At 41.3% G+C, this 21,341-nt stretch overlaps 1 protein-coding gene across 6 annotated transcripts in view; it reads left to right on the forward strand.

Moving 5' to 3' along the window:
- RABGAP1 (RAB GTPase activating protein 1) overlaps positions 1–21,341 on the forward strand; it is a 180,730-nt gene that overhangs the window by 145,054 nt on the left and 14,335 nt on the right. For 5 of the 6 annotated variants that reach the window (XR_006710416.1, XM_045469812.1, XM_045469814.1 and 2 more), the window contains 6 exons: positions 3,359–3,484; positions 4,086–4,229; positions 6,415–6,456; positions 6,707–6,835; positions 18,615–18,707; positions 19,144–19,254. Coding sequence is in view for 5 of the 6 variants with exons in the window: in XM_045469812.1 (XP_045325768.1) it covers positions 3,359–3,484; positions 4,086–4,229; positions 6,415–6,456; positions 6,707–6,835; positions 18,615–18,707; positions 19,144–19,254 (645 nt within the window). In the remaining variant the exon portion in view is untranslated. Of the gene's footprint in view, positions 1–3,358; positions 3,485–4,085; positions 4,230–6,414; positions 6,457–6,706; positions 6,836–10,535; positions 10,572–18,614; positions 18,708–19,143; positions 19,255–21,341 lie in introns of those variants that run through there. The other variant, XM_045469816.1, reaches the window with a different exon arrangement.

A 21,341-nucleotide genomic window follows, 5' to 3' on the forward strand; every position in this document is an offset into this window, starting at 1 on the left:
GGTAGATTGCATTTTTATTGCTAGAATGATTGGATAGTCTTGGTTGAACTCTTAAGGACATTTTATATTCTGTAAGGTAGACTGTTCTTTAGTATTTATTTGGGGGATCTTTGTATTAGAGGTGGAAAGGAAGCAGAGAAGTTGGCTATTTTTAGTGCCATTTTATTCATTTATTTATTCAGCAAAGACCTTTACCCTCCACCTTACTGATATTCTTTCAAATCCACAGCAAAATTGAAAAAAAAGGTTAGGGTGCAATACCCATAAACTTTTGTTCTATTTTACCAATTAATATGTTATCACACATCTTTCTCCATCTCTCTATGTCTCTTTTCCTCTTTTTTTTTTTTTTTGCACGCATTTTATTTTTTACCAAAAACATTTTTTGAAGTTATTTTTGGAAAATCAGTAGCAAACATCAGCATACTTCACTCCTAAATACTTGAACATGAATCTCCTAAGGACATAATCATAATACTGTAGTCACATCCAGAAATTCCACATTGATTCAGTAATGTCTTACACACAATCCACATTTGATTTTCCCCAATTGTTTACTCAGTGAAGTCCTTTATAAGTTTGTTTTTTTTTTTCTAACCAAGATCAGTGACAATTCAAGCAATGCTTTTGGTTGTCCTATCTCTTTATTTTTTTTAATCTAAACTATCCCCCCCTTGCCTTTCTTGTGCTTTATGCCTTTGACAGTTTTGAAAAATTCAAGCAAGTTGTCTTGTAAAATATTCCACATTCTTGATTTGTCTGATCATTTCCTCTTGTTTAAAATTAAAATGCTTGGCAAAAATACCACACAGGTGATGTTAGTAGAGAGTTCATGGGTACTTCCATCTTTAGCACGGTAGATGCTAGAGATCAGGAGTAACTAAGGTAGACATGGTCCCAATCTGTGTGGATACAGAGCTAGTGAAGCTGACTGGTTATAAGCAGAAAGTCACACAAGCACATCATTATCTCAATGGCGCTATAAAGGTATAGTAAAAAGTTTGATGCAAGAGTATAACAAATGAGCCTTAATTTATATTATAGACTTCTCTGGAGGTCTGAGAAATGAGAAGCGGTATCTATCGTTCTCTGTTGTACTTGTTTGTATTGTTTAACTTTTTAAAGCTAACATTGCTAGGAAAATAAGAAAACTATTTTAAAAGCAAGAAAATGGAGAGTCGAGCACTCCCAGTGAAAGGAATAGTACACTATGCAGAAGCACTGAGATGGGGAAAACTTGGCATATGGAAGGAATGAAAGAAGGGCAGTGTGACTGGACCATCATGGGTGTGATGAGGAATGGGGAGGAAACTGGACAGGTCAACAAGACCAGCTTAAGGAGGGCAGTGGAGGCCAGCTCAGGGAGTTTGGATTTTGTTTCTCTAAGTAAGGGGAAGCTTTTGAAGAGTTTGAAGCCATTTTGTATATAGGTTGTAATATGAGTAAAACCAAAAACCATTTTGTATCTTCTTACTGTGAGAACCTAGCTTATTGGTATTAGTAAGCATGTAAAAATATCATAAAGCTGTGACATCAATAAAGAGGTCAGGTGTTTTTTTTTCCCCAGCTCTGTCGAGGTACAATTGACAAAAATTGTGTGTGTGTGTGTGTGTGTGTGTACATACAGAAGGTGTGTAATTTGATGAGTTGATAGGCTCTACATTGCAAAACGAGTACCACAGACAAGCTAATTAATGTCCATCAAAAGGACAAGGTTTAAATTTTTTTTTTAATGTTCGTTTATTTTTTTTTTTTTTTGAGAGAGAGAGACAGAGACAGAGAGACAGAGTGCGAGCAGGGGAGGGGCAAAGAGAGGGAGACACACAATCTGAAGCAGGCTCCAGGCTCTGAGGTGTGAGGACAGAGCCCCAACACAGGGCTCAAACCCACAAACTGTGAGATCATGACCTGAGCCGAAGTCGGACACTTAACCTCAGGTGTGCCAAAAGGACAAGTTTTAAAATTTTGTTGGTTTTCTTTTTTTAAGTTTATGTATTTTGAGAGAGAGTGAGAGCCGGGGAGGGGCAGAGAGAGAGGGAGAAAGAGAATCCTAAGCAGGTTCCACACTGTCAGCACAGAGCCTGACTCAGGGCTCAAACTCACAAACTGCAAGATCATGACCTGAGCTTAAACCAAGAGTTGGACACTTACTCGACTGAGCCACCTGGACACACCTGTTGTTTTAATAAGACTTGATATCTCAAAGTCTCTCAGGCCTGTATGGTTTGTCTCTGTTCTCAACTTCAGTCTAAGAACATTTGCCCCCATTTAAGTATCACAGTCTCTTTAAAATGGGTTTCCCAGACAAATCGCCAGTGTCTTGGTTTGAACTCGGTACTGCTTGCCATTGTGTTAAGATAAATGCTTGTTTCAGAGGAAAAGCAGATGTGCTGTCTGACATCAGAAATGCCACTCTGGGGCAGACCAAGTGTCCCTCAGCATGTGGACAAAATTGTGAAATTGCCTTCCACGATAGAGACCTCTGAGATCTGCTCCTTTGCCCCAAATGCCCTTACCTTTTCCAATAATAAATTGCTATGCTTTTCTCATTTATTACTGAATCCAATTTGTTCTGTAGTTCTGCTTTAGTCTCTGATTTCTGTGTTCAGCCCACTTCCATCCCCTTGTTCCACAGAAGCCCGCCCACCTTCTTGACATTTTGAAGGCTTGCTACATCACACCAAGCCTTAAATAACGTTTCCAGTGCTTTTTTTTCTGTTTTGAAAGCTAGACATTTTGCCAGGTTCTCAGGGAAATGTTTTTCCACCAAGCTATGAAAGATGTAGGTATTATTATAAACAGGGGTAACATCTATAAATAGAATTGAATGGTGAGGGGTTTTGTAATATTTTATATATTGCCATGACCATTACTTTAGTACTTTGTGCATTACAATAAACCTTAGGATATTTAAGATTCTGCTATAATTGGCCAATGAGGAAGAAAAACACTTTCAGTAGAAAGAAATAGCAGCTAAGGAGGCAAAATGATTTAATGAAGGCGAGTTCAGATCCGGTCCTGCAAAGCCTATACTCCGCTCCCTTAGGCAGACTCGGGCCTTCTTGTTCTTGGATCCCCACTGATCTTTCTACCTAATTCATATTATACTTACTGTACACTGATTGTATGGGAAACTTCTAGAGGATAGGAACAGTATCTGACACAGAATAGGCATCATTAATATTTCTTTATTGAGTGAATGAATGTAGTAAAACACAACTACCTGAGTTACTACATATCACTAAATGTCATAGTATTTAGATAGGGCTGGAAGGATGAATTAAACATACTGAGAAAACTTCTGTCTATGTTTTGTGATCCCCACCTCCACCCCCACCCCATTCCCTGTCTGTTACAGATGCCTGAAGAACAGGCATTCAGTGTTCTGGTCAAGATCATGTTTGACTATGGTCTCAGGGAACTTTTCAAGCAAAACTTTGAAGATTTGCATTGCAAATTTTACCAGTTGGAGCGACTCATGCAGGTAAAAAGAGAAACCAGCTTGCATTCGCCACTAAGAGTACGGGACTGGGGAGAGCTGGATCCATGAATTGGTGCCAGGGAGCAGTGGTGGTTGCCTTAGCCATCCAACGTTAAGGACTGGTTTTATATTTTTCATTTCTCACTATGTGATGACAATGCCAAGATTAATAAGGTGTGAGCCTGAATGGGTGTGAGCTGGTTTTTCAATCTCATAAACACCCAAAAGATCAGATGACTTTGTGGGGGCCTTTAACATAGCAAACTAAATCAAGAAATACCTGCCAAGGCTCTGAAGCTGACTGGTTAGGAATAGCATAATAAAAGTGAAACAAACTTTCCCAAACATTTCATAACTTGGAAAGAAAAACTTTCATTCCAAATATTTGTCACCGTCTTGGGGATTCCTCTCGAGAGCTTGTTTGTGGACCAGAAAAGAGAGCCAAGTGCCTGTTTAATACTTGATGATAAGTGTTCTTTTGAGCACTTTGGAGGTTTGTAGGAAAACACAAATATGTGACTTTTTTGGCCTATTCCTGGCAGATTTATGAGTGGGAGTTGAACAGCTGCATATGTGCCCAAAACTAATTAGTTTGCTATTTCAGGAATACATCCCTGACCTGTACAACCACTTCCTGGATATAAGCCTTGAAGCACACATGTATGCCTCCCAGTGGTTTCTTACACTTTTCACTGCAAAATTCCCTCTCTACATGGTCTTCCATATCATCGACCTGCTTTTATGTGAGGTAGGTATCAGAGGCCAGAACACTTCAGCTTTTGTTTACAGTGCTCTCCCATGTCGGCTCCATCAAAACAGAATTTGTTCTTAGTTATTTTATTTTAATGCTCAAAAATCCAGATTTAAGTAATGCTTCCTTGGGTTAAAGCGAGTGATCACGTTTTGTTAAAGGTGCTCTCAGCTTAAAAAAAAAAAAAGAAAAGAAAAACGAAAACCACTACTAGACATTTGTATTAGTATTAGGTTTGGCTGCATTTATTGAAGAAACTCAAAGTCACAATGACTAAGGTAGAGGTTTAGTTCTCTTCATTCACATAAAAGAAACCAGAAGGTTGACAGTAACCTGTCAGGGGACAGGGAGGGTCAGGGGACAGAGGAGGGTGTGTCCCCCTTTAAAAGAGACTTCCTAGATGTTCCACCTGAATTTTCATTTCTCTCTTATTGGCAGGAACTTAGGTACCTGACCACATCTAGCTGCAAAGGAGAGTTTTTAAAAACTGGGTAGGAATTTGCTGAAAATTGGAGGGTCTGTTACTAAAACAAAAAAGATATTAGAGTAAGTAATAGTCTTTGCCAAGCATGGTTTGGCAGGGTGATTAAGAAAAGAATAACTAATTTCCAAAATAATATATGTCTGTTTGTTTATTTTGAGAGAGAGAGCACGTGTGCAAGCTGGGGAGGGACAAAAAAAAATCCCAAGCAGGCTCCATGCTGTCAGCACAGAGCCTGACGAGGGGCTTAATCTTAACAGCCATGAGATCATAACCTGAGCCTAAATCAAGAGTCAGATGCTTTACCAACTGAGCCACCCAGGCACCCCAATAATATATGTTTATTACAGAAACTAGAAAACAAGCAAAAAGTTCTAAAAATACTTCTAATCCCACTCTCCAGAGAGTAACTCTTTTAACATTTTGGTGTCTATTCTTTCAGCTTTTTGTGTGCATTTATTGATTTACATGTGTTATTTCTATATAGAATAACTTTTTCATATGGGGTATTATGTAATGTATATTATGGTTCTGTAGGTATGTATTTTAAAATATTATGCTATATATGCTATTTGGTAACCTCTTTTCATGTGTTTGAACATTTATAGACACACATCTGCACCTTCCTTCTTTTTAATTATGCCATATTCAAGGCATACAAAAATCCCTTGAAGAATTTCTGCCTTCTACCCAGCTTGAAACACTGTAAGATACACTATTACCAAATATGCCATTATTCTTACCTGCTACCAAATATCTCATTCGTTGGGTATACCATAATTTATGTAACCAATTCCTAGTCTCAACCCTTTAAGTTTTATAGTTTTTCAGTATTATAAACAACCATTTGTTTTAAGTAGTTACTAAGGGCCTCCTGGCATGCCAAGTAATTTAAATAAACTTTTCAGCTAATTAGCTTAGAAAACCCTTGGGAGAACATTAGTTATGGAAACTGAGGTCCAGAAACTTAAAGAATTTAGCAGGTCTTAGTGCCTCCTCTTATCTTTTCTTTGTTCCCGGCACTCCCAAAGTGGTAGCTGAGGGAGAGGCAGGTTGGAGGGAGCCCTGAGCAGATTATGTTCTGGGGTAGAGGGCTCACACACAGAATGACTGCTGTATTTGGAGCAGGGCAGCACACAATAAGGGAAAAGGCCACCTGCAGTTATTTGCTGAGAGATCACAATTTTATGACTCTTATGTTTTGGTTGGGAAGCATAGAATACTTTGGAAAAGCGTTCTTGTTGAATGTGAGAATAGGGCTAAAGATTTCTTCTCTTGGGGCACCTGGATGGCTCAGTCAGTTGAGCGTCTCACTTGGGCTCAGGTCCTGATCTCACAGTTCGTGGGTTCAAGCCCCACATCGGGCTCTGTGCTGAGCACTCAGAGCCTGGAACCTGCTTCGGATTCTGTGTCCTCCCTCTCCCCTGCTCACGCTCTGTCTCTCTCTTCTCTCAAAAGTGAATAAACATTAAAAAAAAAAAAAAAAAGCTCTTAGAAGATTGGGAGACTGGGTCTGTTTTAAGATGTTTTTTAGTAGCAGACCTGTAATTATTATTTTCCAAGATATTTTCAAGTTATTCCATTTCTTTACTTAATTAAGTTTTTATACTTTATCTTAAACTGTGGGGCATTCTGGGGACAGACAGCTGAATAGTCCAGATATGAACACTGAAAATATTCTTTTTGTGTTTTCTCTTCCAGGGAATAAGTGTTATTTTTAATGTCGCCCTTGGATTATTAAAGGTACACATTTATTTGTAAATTGAGTTACATCCCCTGTCCAGCACTTGCAGGATCTTGGTCTCGATCTCATTCTAAGCAGCTGTGCTGTAGCCCTGACCCTGACAGCAGCTAATGGGCAAGTGGCTCGGGCAACAGCTAAGAAGTATCTTCTGGGGATTGTAAAGGTGCTCGTGTTATACAGTGCTTCTTGTGCATCTTCATAGCCAAGACCTCTTTCTGTCCATGGTTGTGTTTTCTTTCTTTCGTCAAGACTTCCAAGGACGACTTGCTGCTGACAGATTTTGAAGGTGCCTTGAAGTTCTTCAGGGTCCAGCTTCCGAAGAGATATCGCTCAGAAGAAAATGCGAAAAAGCTAATGGAATTAGCTTGCAGCATGAAGGTAAAATAACATTTGCATCAATTTAGACTGTTTTGTTCAGTTACTGTCTCACCATTCCTGATCAAACTATGAACATTTACAATGCGTTAGTAGTAGTAGTAATAATAATGTTTTCTTTGTATTTGTTTCCAAATATTCTCTTACATAGTCTATCCTGTGCATCAAATCTCATTGCCTCTCCCAACCTTTGAACTCTAGGAATGGAATTATTATCCTTATTTAGAAGATACAGTAAAACACAAAGAGTCCCGCCGCTAGGTGGTGGCAGGACTCTGGTTTCGTGATTTCTATGTTGTCCTTTAACTTTCAATATTTGTTGTTATGGTCAGTAATTCCCTGAAATGAAACTAACAATTAATGAAGGGAACTCACTCCTTTTCATCACTTTCAGTGGCATTTATGATTTGTATAGTTTTTAAAAAATTTTTATATATATTTTTTTCATTTTTGAGAGAAAGAGCCTGAGCTGGGGAGGGGCAGAGAGAGGGAGACACAGAATCTGAAGCTGGCTCCAGGCTCTGAGCTGTCAGCACAGAGCCTGATGCGGGACTCGAACTCACAGACTGTGAGATCATGACCTGAGCCAAAGTTGGACGCTTAACTGACTGAGCCACCCAGGGACCCCTGATTTGTATAATTTTTTTTTTTTTTAAAGGCAGCATCTCTTTATATTAATGTAATATGAGTAGGAGAAATTCCATTGTCTGCTGACCGGAGCATAGACTTGAAATCAGATCTGAATTTGAAGTTATTTTATCTGTTTAAGGCACAATTTCCTGATATGTAAAATAACAGTAGAATTCCAGTTCTGGTTATATGTCAGACTAAGCTGACTCGAGCTACCATGCTTTAAACACTTGGAGGTAGCAAATAAAATATAACCCAGGAAATGTTTAAATACCTGGATGAACTTGAAAGAAAAAAAAAAAAAGAAATCCCAAGTACCTGAATCACAGTAGCTCAAAGCTAGTGTGTGTGTGAAGTGCTAAAACAGGGGAATGTGGAACCTTGTTGATTTTAATGCTCAGGAAGACATATAATATGATTTTGGGTGTTTGGGAGGCAGCTGAATCTGGAGTCTTTGCATAAGTTAAGACCTTGGAATGGCTAACCTCTTTGTGAAAGGAGGAAATATAAAAACTACCTACCTATTATCCTGAGGAACAGTGGATATCCTAATATAAAATGAATTGAGGATTTGAAAAAGAAATAGAACCTCTAGATAATGAAATAACTATTAAAGTTATTATTCATCTTAAAGTGTTGCGTACTTCACAAGTACTACGGATAACATTTGATGGTATTTTCCCATGTGCCAGGGACTGTGGTTAAGTGCTTTCATATGTGAGGATTGTAACTACAATATGTATACAGTGCTTACGATGGTGCCTGGTAATTAGTAAGGGCTTAAGAATTGATGGCTCTTCCTATGGTTATTCTCCTCTGGCTTTTCAAGCAGTTATCAAATGAACACTTTTCAGTAACATTTTCATGGATGATGGGTTTGTGCACAGGGCACAAAACCAAGTGAGCTCTGAGTTCCTCTTTCCACCTCAGCCTGGTTCACACGAGAGGAAGCTGCCTCTTATTTGCTGATGATTTCCTCCCCTCCAAAACCTCCTTTCTTCGTGGCCCATCTCAAGTTTCTGGAACGTGGTTCCTCAGGCCAAAACCCCTGCTTATTCTGAGCGCCCCTTTCTCTCACCACATCTTGGTCCATCCCAGCCCTGCTGGCATAATACACGCTGACTCTGATCACTTTTCTCCTCTTCTTTCTAACACCCTAGTATAACCATCACCTTCACTTCTTTTCTGGAATGTTCCAGTAGACTCCATGTCTCCCTGTTTCCACAATTTTTTTTGTCTTGGTTTCTTTTTTGGGGAGGTGGGTTTTTATCCCATCTCTCCCTTGCTTGAAACTCTAATGGTTTCTTAGAATAAAACTCAAGAGGTTTTGCCCTGGTGCACAGGGCACTGCACTGTCTGACCTCTGGCCATCTCTCTGATTGCACCTCCTACTTTCCCCCCTCACATTTTCCACTTTACACAACCTGGCTTCCTTGCTGTTCTCAAACAGCAAGCATGCTAAGCATGTTCACTCCTCAGGCTTCTGCACTGGCTTGTCTCTCCACCCATCATGTTCTTCTCGATGTCCACATGGCGTCACCATCACCTCAGTGAGTCTTAAGCTCAAATATCATACCATCAGAGAGGTCTTCTCTAATTACAGTGTCTAAAGTAGCTGCTCCCTCAACCCTTTACACCCTGATCTCTTTATCCTGTCTTATTTTCCTCATATCATTCATTGTTACTTAACATTATTTTAGATCTTTATTTGATGCGCCCCTCCCCCCCACCCTGAACTAAACCTTCAGCAGAGGGGACTTTATCTTATTTACTGCCAAATCCCCAGCATAAGAACAGGATTTGGCATAAAAAATTAGTTGAATGAGGGAACAAATGAATGTGCTGCTGAATTTATACCAAGTGGTGTTTTGTAAAGAAGAGTTAGAGAGTTAATATGGCTTTGGGCAAGGCTTAAAATAATGTCCAGCTGAAGGTTTTATCTTTTGGTTTTCAGTACCTTGAAACACTTTAATAATATATGAATCCTTTATTTCCATAGGCCAGATTCGAGGTATCTAATGTCTTTTTTCCTTTTTTTTTTTCTTCTTTTTTTTTTTGGCTTATGCTTTCAAGGAGTTAAGATAGACAGTGCTGCACAGCACACAAATTTTGTGCCTAGACACATAATTCCTTCTGGTCCTGGAGAACTCTGCATGGTGGGGGTACACTTTGGATAATGCCCCCTACTTGCACATAGTCTCCGGTGAGAAAGATCGTAATTCTTCCTTGAAATTGACCCACAGTGTGGAAAAGCCTACATATTGACCAGGACACGAGAATGAAATTTTTCTGCTAAAAGGTGGGATACAGTGTAGTTAGCAATGATTAGTTGTACTTGAGTAGGTTAATACTTAAGGCCAAAATTATTAAGGGAAATATAGGCAACAGTTGAGCCAATTATTGGCAAAGGACCTCAGTCACTGTGATAATTTGCCAGCTCAAAAATAAGGAAAATCACTGTAAGCTCAGTCATGAGCGCTGCATTATGTGGACTGCACGAGGTGGGAGTGCCTCCGTCAGCAAGAAAGTGCATCTGATCATCTGTGGCTTTGACGTCCCCTCTCTAGACATGGAAGAGGGGATCCCTGCTTTGTGAATGGCTTGGAAACTAGCTTTTTAACTTTTTGGTCTAGAATTTAGAAAGGGAGCATTGACTTTGTAACTTACTGAAATCCCATTCCATTATTTTTTAATTTCTTAAAAACCGTGGCTTCTGATTAAGGTGGGAATTAGGAATGCTTTGCCTCACATGCCAGTTGAGAAAACAGTTACCTACTTTTGTTGTTGTTGTGTTTTAACAGTTTTGATGTTGTAATTTCTGGTATTTGTATAGTTTTTATAGGTATCTCATTTCTCCCTCACAGCTCCCTGTGAGGTATGCAGGCCAAGTCGGTTTCCAAGTGGAAACTGAGGCTTATAGAAGTCTTGGCCAACTGGTACTAGCTGGGCAGTGACAAGAGCCCTAGTGGAACTCAGGCCTTCTGACTCCACACTCCCAAAGCTTCCCACTCCATTGCATTGCCTCTTCTCATTGCAGAATTGCAGCAGGAATTAAGTTTGGTGTGGCAATATCTGAAATGGCCACCAGATGGGTGTGTTGCTCAAAAAGGTCTGTATTCCTCTCTGCCTGTGTGTCTTCCTTTTTTCTATACATCTTTCTCTTTGTCTATCTTTACTTACCTCTTTCTCCTTTTCTCTCTTTTCAGTCCTTTTACTTCTCCCCTCCTCTCTCTTTCCCCTGAGTTTATTATGGAACTGATATAATTTATTTTTTTTTAAGTTTTAGATCTCTGCTCTTAGTCTAAAATTTAATAGCATACATCAGAACTCATTATTTGTCCATTGAGTTGCTTCCCTTTTATGGGTCATTGTCTTGAGATAGATTGTTCCTACTTTTTTTTTTTTTTTTTAAGTTTATTTACTTGAGAGCGCGCATGCGCATGCATGCACGTGAACAGAAGGGAGGGACAAAGAGAGAGGGGGAGAGAATCCCAAGCAGGCTCCATGCTGTCAACGCAGAGCCCAACCTGGGGCTCAATCTCAGGAACCGTGAGATCCTGACGTAAGCCGAAATCAAGAGATCCTGACTTAACCGACTGAGCCACCGAGGTGCCCCTGTTTCCACTTCTGATAAAAGATCTAAAAGGACTTTGATTTACTAAAAAAAAAAAAAAAAAAAAAAAGATTTTTAAGTAATCTTCTGCATCCAGTGTGGTACTTAAAACCACAACCCCCAGATCGAGTCACATGCTATACCAAGTGAGCCAGCTGGGTGCCCCAGGATTTTCACTTTAAATAGATTGTTCCAGGAGATCATGAATGGTCCTAGGAGCTCCACAACACTTTCATACTCATAACTGTACTATGCATCGTGTTTAGAGGGAGAAAATTGGGAAAAAAATGAATTTGTAGGCCTTGCATTTTTTTAATTCAAGAAGTATGTGAGAGCAACTGTTTTTTTGTTTGTTTGTTTTTTATGTCTACACAGAGATGTTTGAGAATAAGTCAGATACATAAGGCTAGTTTGGAAGAAGTAGGAGCCATAAAAGAGATAGCTGGTGAGTTTCTTAGATTAAACCTGAATGAAGATTTGACCCTTTCACTGTAGAATCCTGCCTAAGGTGAGATGGAATTCTGAGCCATTGATTGCTTCATGGGGATTTGTTATTTCAGACTTAAAGTGAATGTACAAGACTTCAAACTACCTGTAGAAAAAGACACTTCAGAAACCAAATAGCAGTATCTCGAAATTAATGTCATCCTAACCATTTGCTCTTTGGAGAAACAGAATACTCTTTGGCATTTGGGTGTATTTGTTCTTGGGGATATTTTTATTTAAGACCTAATAGAATTAGTTTGAAATTCATTCTCTGCTCAGATCATTTGTGTAGTTAGTGTGTGTTAGGATTCTTAGGCCCTATGATTGCAGTGGCTTCATCAGTCTTGGCTCTTACTCTATTCACAGAATTTTGCATAGTGTCTACACAGTGACTTCATCCTTACAGTGATCATATGAGGTCATTTTACAGGCACGTATATTGAAGTTTAGAGAACTGAAGAAAACTCCCAAAGGGTATAAAGTTAGTAAGTGATAGAGGTGGGGTCAGATCCCAGGAATTTCAGACTCTAAAGTCAATCCTTACCATCATTGTGCCGTGGTGTAAATGAGGGGGTGAATGAATGGGACGAGAGCTACTTGTATTGGTCCATTTTTGCTGATGTTTGTCATGTAATGGTGGGTAAGCTGAGTCTCTGTCAGTTTAGCAAAGTTGTAGCTAAGTATAGCCAAGTTCAGTTTTCCTTATGACTAGACCAGGCTATAGTTTTACTTCTGTGTTTGTTTCCTACCTTTTATATTGGATTTCATGAGGAAACTTATGAGTGCTCTTTTTCTCTGCAGTGAACTATAAATTTTGCTGGTTATCACAAGGGTAGCACTGCCCACTACCTTATTTTATTTTAATAAGCTGGTCTCCCTTGGTTGTTTTCTTGTTTGGGTTCTCTGCTACTAATTTGTTTCTTGCATTTTAGAAAAATACTCTGCTGGTGGAACCAGAATGCCTAATTCTATTTAGTGATCTTTGAGGGAGTTTGAGCCTGAACTCTTTGAGCAAATTAAATAAGAAGGCTCAGAAATTAAATAGAATGTTGATTTGTTTCAAGTGGTTATAAGTGCGGGCTTGGGAGTCCCACAGACCTTGGCTCTCATCCTGGCTCTGCCTCTGCTGTGTGACCCGAGGTAGTTTAACGTGACAGGGCTGTAGAGAGGGAAATCAGATGATGCCTTTAAAGTAGCTGCTGCTCTCCTGATGACTATCGTCATCATCACCACCACCACCATCATCATCATCATCATCATCATCACCACCAGTGCTCATTTGGCCTGCCCTGTTTTGACCTCCTCTGCCCAGGCGTCTGCTTTCCTTAAGCCAGTTCACGTCAACACGCATTTATAGATTTTCTTTTTTTTTCTTTTTTTTTCTTTTTTTTTTTAATTTTTTTTTTTCAACGTTTATTTATTTTTTGGGGGACAGAGAGAGACAGAGCATGAACGGGGGAGGGGCAGAGAGAGAGGGAGACACAGAATCGGAAACAGGCTCCAGGCTCTGAGCCATCAGCCCAGAGCCCGACGCGGGGCTCAAACTCACGGACCGCGAGATCGTGACCTGGCTGAAGTCGGACGCTTAACCGACTGCGCCACCCAGGCGCCCCTATAGATTTTCTTATGTGCTCAGTGTTGAACATGCTACAGAGATGGATGAGAAACAAGAGTCACTCCAGACTTGTGTTCCTGTGCTGCTGTTGCCACCTAATAGGCTGGGCCCTTGGCTCTAGATGAGTCACTTTCCCTAACTAGGTCCTGATTCCTCATCAGTGAAATGAGGTGATAATTCCTACTATACCTATCTCAGACAGTTGTTTTGGGAATTAAATAAAATAGTAGCTGTAGAGGTATCTTGTTATCATGAAAGTCCTGTGTAAATCTCAGGTTTTTAAATCAGTAACTAAATAAAGCGAAGACCCTGCCCCAAGCATTCTAAAAAACGAAGATGGACTTGTATCAGATTTCTTTGTAGCATTGAGGACTTTGGGGTCAAGATCTCCTCAGTATACCAGACCTCTTCATACCCACCCACTCCCTCACACAACATACTTCACCCTGCCATGTAGACCTACTAATATTCAACCTCCCATCTCTCCTGCACTTGTGACTCCAGCCCAGTGGGGATTCTGACCTTTGCAGCAGTTTCTTAAGCCAAACTTGGAAATCAGCTCCTGTTTCCATCCACAGCCTGTTTCCTGTTCTTATGTGTTAAATGGATGTTGTTTAAATAGCTTGTTGCTTGCAACACATGTTCAGAGGGTAACTCTGTCTCTGATTCAAGATAAGAATGTAAATTTTTTTTTAAGTTTATTTATTTATTTGAGAGAGAGAGAGAGAGAGAGAATAGGGGAGGGACAGAGCAGGAGAGAGAATTCCAAGCAGGCTCCAAGCTCTCAGCACAGAGCCTGACGCGGGACTCGATCTCACGAATAATGAGATCATGACCTGGGCTGGAAGAGTTGGGACACTTACAGGAGCCACCCAGGCGCCCCATTAATGTAGATACTAATAATAACATGTAATGGCTGCCCTTTTTATTAAGAAGACCTCATGTGTTGGGTGCTCTCCTGAACTCTTGATATGCTTAATATCATGCAATCCGGTTAACAGTAGTCCCGTAAGGACTACTGGAATTTTCTCAGATGAGGAGCCTGAGGCTGAGATAAGGCAACTCACCCTCCTTGACAGAGTAAGCCAGTGGCATAGCCATGGCTCAAGTCTGGGTCTGTCCACCTACAAAGCCCAAGTTCTCAGTGGCAAACTGTCCCACCTCCCTCCCACCCATGTTCGCGGCCACTCTCCACTTTTTCCACTTTCTCTACCAGATCAGGTACCAGCTCTCCTGGGACAGATAGCACATGTTTTAAGAGAGCATCATCCATTTCCTGTGATAGATAAATGACAAGTGACCCAGGAAGAGGTGTTTGGGATTAAATACATACTTCTATCAGGTTATCAAACTGGCATGATCTAAGTCTCCACCTTCTGTCTGACTCAGGGTTTCTTAACCTGGGACTGTGGGTGGCTCAGGGAGCACAGGGATCTTCTGAAATGGTATGCAGAATGCTTCATTGCTGGTGTAGGGTGAGGGCAGAGTTGGCTTCTGTGTTTTTTTATGGGATCCATGGCTTTCAGGAGACTTTTGAAGTAGTACTGTCTCTAACAGTGTTAAGAAACAATGTACAACTTGCAGCGGGATATAAAATTGGTTTTGTCTAAATTATAAACGTAGTCTTATCACAGGAAATTATTAGCTTCCCCCCACCCCGAAAGTACATTTTAAACAGAAAAAATTTCAAAATTAAGCTTCTTTAAGGGCAAAAATACCTGTGTGTGATGCTGTGGTTTCCATAGCCTTCTGATAGGAGTCCACTAATAGTAGGTGTGATTCAGAGCTCTGGGGCTGATTCCATAGCTTCCCTGCTTCCTCAATTCAATTAGATGTTATTGGTATAAGTAAGAGACAAATAAAATGAACCTTAGACTTTAAGAGTGAGGACTGTGTCTCTATTGATTATTTTCATGCTTGCTGTGTACCAAGGCATTAGGAATTTTACAGTACTTGGGAGTCCCTGCCCTTGTGGAGCATGCATATTGTGTCCTATATACATCTTTGTATCACTAACGCCTCACAAGGAACACTGCACATGGCAGTGCTCAATTGTTGGATAAATAAATGTCCTGCTGCATCCTTATTAGGTTAAAAGGAAAGCCATTGGCTTTGATTTGTTCAGTATCTGATTATTGAGTCCCACTTATGTTCCAGGCATTGAGCTAGGTACCATTGATACAGGGTAAGCAAAACAGATGTGGCTTGTTTCCCATTGGGAAGATAGACAATCAAGTAAGCACATAAATAAATAATTGTGAACTTGGACAGGTACCATGGAGGAATTGACTTGATGTTATGAGAATATATAATAACAAAGACCTGGCCTGATAGGGGAAGAAGGTGCCAGGGAAGGGCACTCAGGAAGTGACGTTAGAGCTCTGGTCTGAAAGGTGGATAGGAGTGAACCAGATGTGGGGCCGTCCAGGCAGGGGGACCAGACCTGCACTGTGTGCTCACTTCAGTTGCTATTTTCATTCAGAAGAAAGGTTGATGCAAAAAAGAGGAGATCCTTTCTCATTAACTTAGCAGGCATTTCTGGGCATTCTCTTTGTGCCTGGACAAGGGACAGTGATGAGTGAGACAGTTCTGACCTGGAGAAGGCACTGATAATGGGACAGACAGGCTAAGAGGTGCTGATCTCTTGTTGGTGCAGCCTAAATAAGGAGGCTGGAATTGCTGATTTTGCTGCTGGTACCTGTTGGTTCCCCATTCAGGCATCAGGCATCTGCCTTTTCATGGGGTCCATTCCTCAGACATAGCCTGAACTGGTTGGCTCTGGTATACAGCTGCCCATGCTCCAAAAGTCAGGATTGGCTGTGAACCCTTTAGAAGCAGTGTTGGTTTTATTTATCTTTTGTTTGTGGTGGGGGTGGGGGGTGAGGGGCAGCGTGGTGAAGTGGGGGATGGAGACCAAGAACAAGCGAGGAGGAGAAATCTGGGAGCAAAGCAGAACTGATGAAGTCAGAACTCTGGACCAGCGAGGAAGATGGTGGAGCTCTGTTTGTGTCCAGTCCTGAGAGGTGATCCCTGAGGACTGAGAGGCAGAGGTGGGGACCGTCATCGAGAGAAACAAGCGAGAGCTCTATGTTAGAGAAGCCCAGAATAATTATGAGAATTATTTTTCAGCAGCATTTATTTTGTTTATTTAATTATAAAAATAAATCATGCTCAAGGCAGAAAACTTGCAAAATGTGGGAAGTACATAAAGAAATGCCTGGATCCTGTCATGAAAATGTCAGAACCAAATGAGATAGCATGTGTTAAAGGTTTTGACATCTATCAGGAACTCTGTGTACGGTAACTGCTGTTACAGTGCTGAGGCAGAATTAACCCTTCCGCTCTGAGAATGAGACATTTATCATAAGGGGTAAGGAAATGTACAAGAAACGGTTTTGTAATTAGCCTGTTATAATGTATGTTTATGGGGGAAACATGTTAGCCCTTCCTTACCCCAGAATGAGAATGAAAAGTTGAAGAATCCTGAAGATTTGTGAGAATATTTTATAGGATTTATGTCAGATTTTTTTTTTTTTTTTTTTTAAATAAAGCACTAGGTGGAGCTTTATATCCACTGTCCTCCCTGTCATTTAGCCAGACTGACAGCGAAGAACACGGGAGGAAGTGTTTGCTGCCCACAAGCCTCATTGCTTTTCTCTTCCTCTACTATTGATCTGTTAAGATTGTCTATAAATTTACTGATCACACAGATGTTTTATTGAGGTGCTTTCTTTGTGAATCACTTATGTACACAAAACATTTACCCCAGCATTGGCCTTAAACCGCAGAAGATCTGTCACTCTCCAGCTTGTGGTCTCACCCCAAGTGTTTAATGGGCATCTTTCTATAGACTGCAGCCAGGGCATTGTGTTATGTTCCTGGCTGCCTTCCTGTAGTAAGAGCCAGACTCCAGGAATAAGCTCTGATTGAGGCAGACCTGTAAACATCCGACGAGGGCAGTATCCATAGAGTCCATGGGAGGAAACACCAGGGCAGCTCAAGTAAGATGGAAAGGAAATCATGGAACAGGATTTGAAGATGCTGCACACTGGGGCTGCCCCACCCCCTTTCTAGGTCTCCATTTCTTTGTCTAGAAAATAAGGAAGTAAGAGGAGCCTACCTCTGAGATCCCTAATTCCTGGAACTGGGGGCTAAAAGTCCCAATTTGTGAGCCAGCAGCGCTGTGCTGATTATTGAAGCTTCGGGAAGGAATGAGCATTTGCTTTATGATCAGTGCTTAAATTGCACGTATTTATTTCAGCACTTCTCTATGTCGTGTATTTCATAGTCTTTCAAAGTGTAATTTAAAAAATACCAAAGGGTTAGTGGTTTAGAGGAAGGAGTCAAACAGAAGTGTAAGAGTTGCATCTTGAAAGGATGCCCTTGGTTACGTTCAGGTTGAAGAAAAAAAAAAAAAAAAAAAAAAAAAGGACCAGCCTATAAGAGGGGAGGGGAGCTGTTTAGGTAGAACGAGAGCCAAGAGAAAAAAGATTGCCTGGAGGGAAGAAGAGTCCGTTGGTGATGTTAAAGAGTGAAAGGCTGGAACTTTGTAGTCGAATTGGGGAGAATTATGACCCACTGGATGGAGTGATAAAGAAACCACTAGTGACCTTCAAGAGAGTATTTTCTATAGAGTAGTCAGAACAAAAGCTTGATTTAGAGAGATTAAAGAGAGGCCATGAAGCAATGGAAGCGAAATGTATACATACACCTGTGGTTTGCAGTGGCTGGTAAGAAGTGTGAGAGAAAGAGGACAGTAGTTTGATGGGGTAAAAGAGCAGCTAAGCAGAGTGGTTGGCAGAATGGTGTTGTTAAGGGCAGAGGGAGTTGTGTCTATTTGAAAGCAGCTCAGAAGGAGCTAGTAGAGAGGAAAAGTGATAGATGGGAGGATAGTAAGGTGAGTTCAGCTTGGACTTTGCATGGAGTTTAGCCGACTGGGCTCAAATCCCCTACCTGTCAGTCCCTAACTGAGTGACCTTGGTCAAGTTATGTAATCTCCTTATACGTCCATTAACTTGCCTATAAAATGAGGATGATAATACCATATCTTGTAGAGGTGTCCTGAGGTCACAGATTGAAAGCACCTTTCGGTAGTGCTGGTGTGTGTGAAATAAAATGGTGGAGGAAGAAAGTGACGATTAGGAACGACAGGACCCAGAACTCAGGTAGGAAGGGTCATCATAGGGTATTCATTCTAACACTGTTAGTAAAAATCTTAGGAAGCCATTATCCCGAGCAGAACCCTAGACCCTAGTGATGAAGAAATCTGTGTCCTGAGCTTTCGCTGCACCGCGATGATTCCCCTCCGCAAATAGGAAACACCACTCCCGGAGTGACCGGAGATGCTCAGGTCAGCGGAGGTCTCGGTCTTCAGTGCAGGCCCTGAGACACTCACCACTTCTGATACTTTTTAATTTGTGCTGTGGTTTATCCTACAGATTAGTCAGAAGAAGTTGAAAAAATATGAAAAAGAATATCACACCATGAGGGAACAGCAGGCCCAACAAGAAGACCCGATCGAGCGATTTGAGGTTGGTTTGCTTATGGCCCGGGCGATGTGAAGACCTTTCAGGCTTCCCTTGCATATGATTGTGCCTGTAACTAGCTTTGTTGAGTTCTTTTTAAAATTCAGTTCCACTGTTTCTAGGTTCAAGTTTCAGTTTGAATTTGCAAATTGGAAAGTAAGATCTGTTGTGCTTTAAGCCAGCTGCCTGGGTTGTCACAGTTCAGTGGACTTCTGTCACAGTTAATCTGAAGTAACTGCTTGACAGAGTCGCTGGAACCAGTTAGGTATTTCTCACCAGAGACAGAAAAGAAGAAAGTGCTGGTTGCCAGCACCTTAGGACCAGCCACTCCTCCCATGATTTCCATAGGACTCAGAAATGAGTTTTGAGGGTCAGGCCTGAGAAATTGTCATTTTCATCACATTTCTACATGTTGTATAACTGGTTTCTTTCTACATTTCAGCGAGAGAACCGGCGTCTACAAGAAGCTAACATGAGGTTGGAACAGGAAAATGATGACTTAGCCCACGAGCTGGTAACCAGCAAGATTGCGCTGCGTAAGGACCTGGATAACGTGAGTCTTACTTGGCAGAAGGGATGGATGCTGTTGAAACTCTTGGCTTCTCCCTTCATCGAGTGCAGTCCTTGAATGGTAGTATTTATTGTGCTAACACATCACCTACAAAGGGTCCTTCCTGTGATACCACTTGCTCTTATCACTATTGCTTCCCTCCTTCCCTTCGGGGGTTTTCCGTTAAGCCCTCCTTCCCACGTTCTTGTCAAACAGGCAGCCCTCAAACTCCTTTCCCATCATTGTTTGATAAGAGGCCTTGTGACTAATTTGTATGCCCTCACAATTGGCAGGAGCGTTTAATCGTTATAATTTACTTACCTTCCCTGAGAAGAGATTCTGTTATCCTGCATGTTAGGTGCCTGTTGAGTAAGCATTGCTGATGGTTATAAGGCTCCGTGCCTCAGCAGCTTGCCATTTCACCAGTAATTTCAGTTGGCAGATGTTCTTTCTTTGCTTTTCCTAATCGTAAGGATCACGGTGATGGCTTTCCTGGCAGGGTATTTGTCCATTTTCTATGCTATAAGCCTCCCCTTGAACAAGTGTAGTCTTTCATATGTCGTTTAGGTCAGCAGTTGGCAAACTTTCTCTGTGAAGGGATGGATAGTAAACAGTCTAGGCTTTGTGGGCCATATGGTCTGTGTTGCAACATCGAACTCTGCCACTGGCACAGAAGTAGCCGTAGACAGTAAGTAAAGGAATGAGCGTGGCTGTGTTCCAATAAAACTTTATTTACAAGAATAGGTGGCAGGCTGGATTTGGCACATGAACTGTAGTTTGCCAACATCTGACTCAGATTTCCTTGTCAGGCTCCTAAGATTACTGTTCTGCTCATTGGTTTCCTGAGGTTCTAGAGAAGGCTCAGGCTGTTGAGGGTTCCCAGGAGACTTACATGATATGTTGAACCCCATAAAATCTATGAACTTCACGGGGTCCTTGACATCCACCAAATATGTATGAAAATGCTGTGTTCTGTTTTTCTTTGAAAGTCCATGCTTTCATTAGTTTCTCAAAGTGGTTCACAAGTGAGATGAGAGAGTGAGACGGCAGTACATACTGGTTTTTATTCTCTTCAGAAATAGAATAATGGAGTAAAAATTTTTGGACAGACCTGTATTCTAGTAGCAATTACACTCCTTCCAAGTAGAGTAAAATGTGCAGAGGTAGAACAGTAGCGTGACAGTGAGAATGCCATGACTCGGTGTATGTGAAAAACGCCACCAAAGTATTCGCCACAGGCAGTGTCAGTGCCTCTGCTTGGCAGCTGCACAAAGCTGCATGTAACTGGGAAGTCTCCTTTTTCCAGTTTTTGCAGGGAGGCGGTTTCAAGGTCATTAGCCCTCAGTAACCGGAACCTAGAGCTCTTACTGTCTTTTGGTTTACCACAGTCTGGCCATCAGGTTCGAGTCCCCTCCCTATGGTGCAGATTCCCGGCATGCCCTCTGTTCTTCGCAGGAACACAATAGAATCATCCCCTCCCTGTTCAGGCCTTTCTGCCAAGTGCATGGAGGGAGCTGGGTTACACTGAGCAGGAACTGCTGAAGCAGGGCCACAGCGCACACCTGCGGCGGCTCCACAGAAGCTGGAGATCATGCCAAAAGGAGGCGAAAAAGACCAAAGAAGACGGGTCCTGGGTAGGAGCTTTGTGTTCCACAAAGGAATGATATGAAGAGGCAACTTAAGCTAGGATCCAGGTGGATGTTTACTTGGAGCTGTTGCATTCTCATTGGACAGGCCCAGTAATCACACTGGTGTGCCCCTGTTTAAGGTGGATCACAGACTTCTTATGTTCTTGAAGCTTGCCCCTAAAAGGGTAAAGGTATAAACCTTTTTTCAAGTTGTATTATCCTGACACAGTAAAGAACTAGGTCCTTTAACATTCCTGATACCAAAGTGAGAAATAGTTAAAAATAATGTGAATTCCCATTTCCTGATCACGTATGATAGGCACTGTGATAAGCACTTTGCTAACCTCTGGTATCTCATAACCTTGTCTCAGCCTTCTGAGGAGGGTTCATGAGCCCCATTTATGGATGAGGACTTTTTTTTAACAATCAGGAAACTTGAGACTCAGAGAGATGGAAGCGCCC

The sequence above is a fragment of the Leopardus geoffroyi genome, chromosome D4 (genome assembly GCF_018350155.1).
Source record: "Leopardus geoffroyi isolate Oge1 chromosome D4, O.geoffroyi_Oge1_pat1.0, whole genome shotgun sequence".
Lineage (NCBI taxonomy): Eukaryota > Metazoa > Chordata > Mammalia > Carnivora > Felidae > Leopardus > Leopardus geoffroyi.